The sequence below is a fragment of the Otolemur garnettii genome, unplaced genomic scaffold, assembly GCF_000181295.1.
Source record: "Otolemur garnettii isolate 467f Iridium unplaced genomic scaffold, OtoGar3 scaffold00031, whole genome shotgun sequence".
NCBI lineage: Eukaryota > Metazoa > Chordata > Mammalia > Primates > Galagidae > Otolemur > Otolemur garnettii.
Window position 1 is genome coordinate 5931739 of NW_003852426.1, and position 7678 is coordinate 5939416.

The 7678-nt window shown below is 46.4% G+C and overlaps 1 protein-coding gene across 3 annotated transcripts in view; it reads left to right on the forward strand.

The window, feature by feature from the left end:
- SCUBE3 (signal peptide, CUB domain and EGF like domain containing 3) overlaps positions 1–7678 on the forward strand; it is a 39476-nt gene that overhangs the window by 8738 nt on the left and 23060 nt on the right. For all 3 annotated transcript variants that reach the window (XM_012804710.2, XM_003789120.3, XM_012804709.2), the window contains exons 2-3: positions 5638–5760; positions 6724–6849. In XM_012804710.2, the coding sequence (XP_012660164.1) occupies positions 5638–5760; positions 6724–6849 (249 nt within the window). The remainder of the gene's footprint in view (positions 1–5637; positions 5761–6723; positions 6850–7678) is intronic.

The window sequence follows — 7678 nt, forward strand, 5'->3', positions numbered from 1 at the left end:
AACGGGCAGCACCTGTGGCTCAAGGAGTAGGGCGCCGGCCCCATATGCCAGAGGTGGTGGGTTCAAACCCAGCCCCGGCCAAAAACAAACAAACAAAAAAACCATACAAAATAAAAAAAAAAAAAAAGGTCCTAGATGAAGACCTTGGAGGCTGTGCTGGGGAGGGAATACATTTAAAAATAATAGTAATAATAATAATAAAAAGAATATCACAGCCATGTGGGCAGGAGCATTAGAGTACCAAGCAGGTTGTTTCTGACTTCCTGATTAGGCCCCCAAATTTGCCCACAACTACCTTCACTCCTGTGAGTGGTAAGGTAACTACTGTAGTAATGAAAAAATGAGATTGAGTCTACCTAAGGGTATCTGTCTGTGGCTTGCATCCCTGCTCATTTCCATTTGTTATTTCTTTGCTGGGCCTGGGCAAACTTGTAAAGTAGATGAAGTGTTTCCTTGGGGGTCCTGCTGCTTCCCTTTTGGGATATACTTGCCCATCCTCAGAAAAGAACCTTAGGACCACCTATCATAATAATCTACACTTTCTGGACTGCCCTCTGACTCTCACATCCTCCACCCCCTCCCCCTCCCAGCCTACATTTAGCAGAGTTTATGGAGTGATACGTTAGGCACTGCAGCAAATTCAGAAGAAATGTCAGATGATGGTGAGGAAAGCTGCTGCAGTTACAGACCTGTGCCTTTGTGCCAGAAGAGGGTGAGGCAGGGCAGTCTCTGTGGCTGTGATATCTCTGCAGCTATCACTCTCCTCAGTTCAATTTGTGTTCCAACCCAGTGCCTGGGGTGGAGGTGGGGTCTCCACAGCCTTCCCAAAGGATTGTGGAACCTCTGGGTTTCTGACTGGCCTCTAGCACACTTCACCCCCTACATTTGGGCAGTTCCCAGCACAGGTAGAGTAAACAATGTCTCCCCCAAATCCTCCACACCATCGCATGCTCTCCTGGTGCTGCATTTCCCCACATCAAGCCTGAAATGGGTCTTTGATGATAGGGAGGGGGAACAGAGGTCCAAAAGGATACAGGAGAAAGTTGGAGAGAAGGAATAATAGTAGAAAACCTTTGGCTCGGCGCCTGTGGCTCAAGCGGCTAAGGCGCCAGCCACATACACCTAAGGTGGCGGGTTCGAATCCCCAGCCCGGGCCCGCCAAACAACAATGATGGCTGCAACCAAAAAATGGCCAGGCGTTGTGGCGGGCGCCTGTAGTCCCAGCTACTTGGGAGGCTGAGGCAGGAGACTCACTTGAGCCCAGGAGTTGGAGGTTGCTGTGAGCGTGATGCCATGGCACTCTACCCAGGGGGATAGCTTGAGGCTCCGTCTCAAAAAAAAAAAAAACCTTTGTTGAGCAATTACTATATGCCCACATTAGGGTGCTAAGTACTTGGTAAGAATTAACTCATTTGACACTCATGGCAGCCCCATGGGAAGGTGCTATGATTAGTATTATTCCCATTTACAGAGGAGGGAACAGGTAAGTTCAGAAGCTGGCCAGGACCACACAGACACAGGTAGAACTGGCATTTGAACTGACACAGTGTCACTTCAGAAACCCTCTCTTAACTACTCTTGTCATGTCTCTCCTTATACTTATATTGGACACATACTTTATTTGGATTACCGGAGTTGGGAAAAGGAAACAGACAGCAGTCCCAGCCTCATCCTGGAATCCAGACCAGCTGGTCTAAGTGTCACCTGGATATTTGCTTTTTTTTTTTTTAAAGGTCCACAGGGAATTCTAGTGTGTAATTAGGGCTGAGATCCACTGATCTGAACTGATCCACCCCAACATCATCAACAGATTTGCCAGATAGTGAACAGCTGCACCCTGGAGAGAACAAGCCAAGACGAGACTGTGTCTTAGAGACTACAAGTATAGAAGGGATCCCTGCACAGATAGGTGGGTGGGCAGGCAAGGTGAGAGGGAGCTCTGGAAGAATGAACTGGCAAAATGAGGAGATGCCAGATATAATTTGCCCTCATCATAGATGCCTGTTCTGCTTTGAAAGATTCCAAGCAAATGTTGATGGTCTCTACTTCAGCAAGTGCTCAGCCATGTGAGGAAAGCTTAACATACTACATGAAATGGTTTTGAAGTATTAGCAAACCAATTTAGCAATAACTATACATAAACTGAGGTAAACTGAGACCCCTTCAGACTAGCAACAAGGCTGACCAGGAAGAGCCTTTGGGAAAACAGTTTTGAGTCACATTTGAAAGGCTAAGCATAATGTGGCTCAAAGAGAAAATAGAAATGCACCTGCCATGCAAAGAATGAGATGTGACCAGAGGCACAGTAAAGAGTAGAAGGGTTAGGCATGGCAGAGGGAATAGGTCTAGAGCAGAGACTTCTCTGGACAGGGATAAGCATGGTGAGCAGGGAGATGAGAGCATGGGTAAGACAGTGGGGAAAACCCAGCTGCAGGAGGCATCTAAAGGCTCTGCCAGGAGGCCTGACTTTGCTGTGATCAGCGTCAGGGTCCACTCTGATACTGGTGAGCACCGAATGGGAGGCAAAGGGAGGAAACAGGAGCCCTCAGGAAGCACCTGCCAATTCAGAGACAAGCATAATCCTCTGAGATAGCCCCAGAGGAGGATCATCCAAACAAGTCTCCAGATTGCCAGGACCAGGGAGTATCCCTTATTTACAACAATAAGCACAGAGCAGTGCTGTGCAATAGAACTTTCTGTGATGTAGAAAATGTTCAATATCTGTGCTTTCCACTATGGCCGCCACTAGCCACATGTGACTTATTTGTTGTTGAGACAGTCTCACTCTGTCACCCTAGGTGAGTGCTGTGTCTTCATAGCTCAAAGCAACCTCAAACTCTTGGACCAAAGTGATCCCTTTGCCTCAGCCTCTTGAGTAGCTGGGATTACAGGCGCCCAAAATGATACCCAGCTATTTTTAGTAGAGATGAGGGTCTCACTCTTGCTCAGGCTGGGCCAGATGTGACTATTAAGCATGTGGCTAGTGCAGTTGAGGAAGTGAAATTTAAATTAATTTAAGTAGTCACATGTGGCTAGTGGCTACCACAGTAGACAGCACTGTCCTAGAGCATCTGGACAACTCAAGCTTCCTGTACTGGGAACCTACTCCTAGATACTTTATTAGGCACTTTACACAAATTATCTCATTAACTGTTCACAGCCTCTCATGAGGGGGTCTTATCAGCTCCATTTTAAAGAGGAGAAGATAAAGAATAAGAAAAGCCTTCTGAAGAGTGGTAGAGCTGGATTTGAATCTGGGACTGACTGGTTCCAGTGCTTGTCGATCTTCCTTTTATAGCACATTTCTTTGTACCATTTTTCTTCATCAATTGGACAAACTGATGCTTTGTGCAGCCTCTTGCCATCTGTGAGGTCCCTCTTGCTCATGCCTATGAACTGGTCTTCTGTGCCCTCTCTTCATTCTTTTCACTTCGGGATGACTTACCAGGATGCGGTAGTTGGGGGACACTATCACTGTACAGCCTGAGCAAGGTGGAAAGTAAGTGTAGACAGAGGCTCCCAGCACCTGGAATCACTGGTCATGGTGGCGGATTGCATTGAGTGGAAGAGAGTTGAAGCATACAGTACAGAGCTGAATGGAAGCTCACAAGATCTGAGGTGGAGTGGTTGGGGACACTCTTCCAGATTTTGATTCTCTTTTAGCCCCAGGAAGCTTCAGACCTGCTCCCTAAATTATTGAAGTATAAGAGCAGAGAACAGATAACCATTTCAAGGTAGGACTCATGGGTGTCTATAAATTGGACAGATTACCAGACCACTCAACCATTTTTCATTCAGTAAAAATATATCAAGCACCATAAGGATTTAGATTCAATAAGACTATAAAGCCCAAGAATCCACATTTTAACAAAACCCATGCAACTCTACAGCCTACTTGGTTTTGAGATCACACTTGGAAGTAAGACTATCTTGGTTTCAAATTTCATCTCTTTTACTTGTAGGTTGCTGCAATACAATGGCCAGGTCCCAACCTTGGAGTTGCTGACCAGAATCTCTGTGGGTTAGGCTCAGACATCTCCTCATTGGGTTGACACTGATGTGCCGACATGAGGACCCTGTTCCCTCATCTCTAATGCCTTCGTGGCACATACCACAGCCTATTTCATGTTCCTTGTCTCTCTTCTTGGCTAGGCTATGTCACCTTTGCACCCCCACAGCCCTTAGCATAGTGCCTTTCTCAAACGCACTCAATAAAGCATATTCAATGGAATGAAATGTTTTCCTCTATTTCAGTTCAGCTTTCTGGGTACAATCTTTTGCCCCCACACTCTTTTTTTCTGTGTCCTTTTTTTAATCATTCTCATTTGTGCTAGATCTTGATTGGCCTCTTCCTTTAGTATGCCTCTGTGTGCCACACCCATTGTTAAGAGAGGGCCAGGAGAGACTGGAGCACATGGGACCAGAACATCATAGGCTGTTATTGCCAAGCTTTAGGTAGCTGGTGCCAGCCCCTGCCCATGCCAGGTTCCTCCTCAGTACAGGGGCTGAGGAAAATCACCTGGGATGGAACTTTTCCTCTAAAGTTTCTTGGCACAGTGGTGGGCAAACAGAAGCAGGCCTCATTTCATGCAGAATCATGAGACAGATGAGGATCCATTAGATGCCAGGTCCCCCTTTCTTCCTCCTTTAACTACCACTGGCCACTGTGCCTATGCCTTTTACCTTCCTCCTCCCTCTAAGCCTTTCCTAAGAAAAGTAAACTAATTCACACTAGGTTGTTTATTTCAAATCAAGTATGCTACTCAGTCCAAGGGTTTTTTCTTTGTTTTTAAATCAAAAAAGAGTGTTTCAGATGATGGAGTCATCATAGCTGTCATTATAGATTAAGTATTTTTCAGGGGGGGGGTGGGAGTTGTTTCTCAATTTCTGAAATCACAAGAGTTGGGCCGGTGGCTCACACCTGTAATCCTAGCACTCTGGGGGGCTGAGGTGGGTGGATTGCCCTGAGCTCACAGGTTCGAGACCAGCCTTGCAAGAGCAAGATTCCCATCTCTAAAAATAGCCAGGCATTGGCTCGGCGCCTGTGGCTCAAGTGGCTAAGGCGCCAGCCACATACACCTAAGGTGGCGGGTTCGAATCCAGCCTGGGCCCACCAAACAACAATGACGGCTGCAATCAAAAAATAGCCAGGCATTGTGGCGGGCGCCTGTGGTCCCAGCTACTTGGGAGGCTGAGGCAGGAGACTTGCTTGAGCCCAGGAGTTGGAGGTTGCTGTGAGCAGTGACGCCATGGCATTCTACCCAGGGGCTCAGCTTGAGGCTCTGTCTCAAAAAAAAAAAAAAAATAGCCAGGGGTTGTGGCGGGCACCTGTTGTCCCAGCTACTTGGGAGGCTGAGGCAAGGGAGTCACTTAAGCCCAAGACTTTGAGGTTGCTGTGAGCTATGAGTCCACAGCACTCTATCAAGGGTAACAAATTGAGACTCTGTCTCAAAAAAAAGAAAAAAAAATTACAAGAGCGTCCCCTCTGAAAACAGAGGGGTATAAGAGAGCACCTGTTTCTGGAGGGGTTGCTGCCTTTGTTTTAAAGAGGGATTTCACCCTTGGGAACCCACCTTCAAGGTACCCCTTGAGAGGTGCCGACAGAGATTCTCATGTGGCCCCCTTTTCCCCTGCCAGATGTGGACGAGTGTGTGGAGGGGACTGACAACTGCCACATTGATGCTATCTGCCAGAACACCCCAAGGTCATACAAGTGCATCTGCAAGTCTGGCTACACCGGGGATGGCAAACACTGCAAAGGTGAGGTTAGGAGGGGGCCTTGAGAAGGGGAAGCCAGTGCCAATGCCCTTAGTCTGTGCATGTGACTGTGTATCCCATGAAGACTAGAAATGCCTGCTGGCCAAGGGCAGGTAACTGCATCTTCCTAGCAAGGGCACCATTTCCTAATTTGCACAAAGGCTGCATGCACTTTAGCTGAGGCCCTGGTGAGGATAGTTCACAGCCCAGAAGCAGCTGGGTGGAAGCAGCTTCACAGCCCAGAAGCAGCTTCCATCAGCATCATGGAACTAAGGCATGAGGTTTCCTGGTGTTGGAAACTCCATCTTTAGACACTCATGCAATCTCCCAGGGAAGATGGGAACAGTGTGGCCCAGGGGAAATTCATACCTTAAATGAACACATCTTGCCCTCATAATTAAGGTAATATAAATTAAAGTAGCCTTAAGATATTATTTTACATTTACACACTTCAGTATCGGTAAGACTTCAGTGAACAAGGTATACTCACTAGTTCCTGGTAGCACCATAAATGGAAAAGTAATTTTGTAATACCTAGTATTGACTCAGGAATTTTCCTTTTGGGGACTTAGACAAAGATAATTCAAAGAAACAAAATAGTATGTAGGTGAAGTTGTTTTTTGATGCATTATTTATGATAGTAAAATAAACAAATCTGTGCCTAATAGTAGAGAAAAAATTATGAGAATAGAGAAATAAATTATGATATTCCACAGCCATGTATAGTGGTGATTAGAAAGACCAGATAGAGATATGGGGAAATGTTTATGATTTGAGTTTAGATGAAATTAGCAAAGCACAAATGATTTATAACTCTTGAGGGTAACTATGTAAACACATACACACACACACTTGTACCCTCCTATTTTTTTTATAAAGCAACCAGAAGGCAGAACCCAGAGGTGGTCAGTGGGTTCAGTGGGTACACAGGTGGGTTCAACAGTAATGGTTTCTTTTTGTCCACAGATGTAGATGAGTGTGAGCGAGAGGATAATGCAGGTTGTGTGCATGACTGTGTCAACATCCCTGGCAATTACAGATGCACCTGCTATGATGGATTCCACCTGGCACATGATGGACACAACTGTCTGGGTGAGCAATTGAGAAGGGATTTGGTGGGGAAATATCTTGTGGGAAAAGAGGTCTTTTCAGCATTTCTTATTTACCAGTCAAGGAAGGTAAAGTGTGGTGGTGCCCATAGCTCAGTGGGTAGGACGCCAGCCACATACACTGAGGGCGGCAGGTTCAAACCTGGCCCAGGCCAACTAAAGCAACAATGACAACTGCAACAAAAAAAATTAGCCAGGCGTTGCAGCAGGTGTTTGTAGTCCCAGCTACTTGGGAGGCTAGGCAAGAGAAACACTTAAACCCAAGAGTTTGAGGTTGCTGTGAGCTGTGACACCACAGCACTATAGGCAGGTGAAATAGTGAGACTCTGTTCCCTCCCACTCCCCCCAAAAATAGGAGGGTAAAATGATCAAAAAGAGCTGCATTCCACCCTGCTGCAGTGGCTCACGCCTGTAATCCTAGCACTCTGCGAGGCTGAGGTGGGTGGATTGCTTGAGTTTATGAGTTCAAAACTAGCCTGAGCAAGAGTGAGACCCCAGCTCTACTAAAAATATAAAAACTGGCTTGGCACCTGTGAACTCAAATGGCTAAGGCGCCAACCATATACACCTAAGGTGGCAGGTTCCAATCCAACGTGGGCCCACCAAACAACAATGATGCCTGCAACCAAAAAATAGCCAGGCATTGTGGTGGGTGCTTGTAGTTCCAGCTACTCAGGAAGCTGAGGCAAGAGAATCGCCTAAGCCCAGGAGTTGCAGGTTGCTGTGAGCTGTGATGCCACAGCACTCTCCTGAGAGTGATAAAGTGAGACTCCATCTCTAGTCTCTAAAAAAAAAAAAAAAAAAAAGGCTTG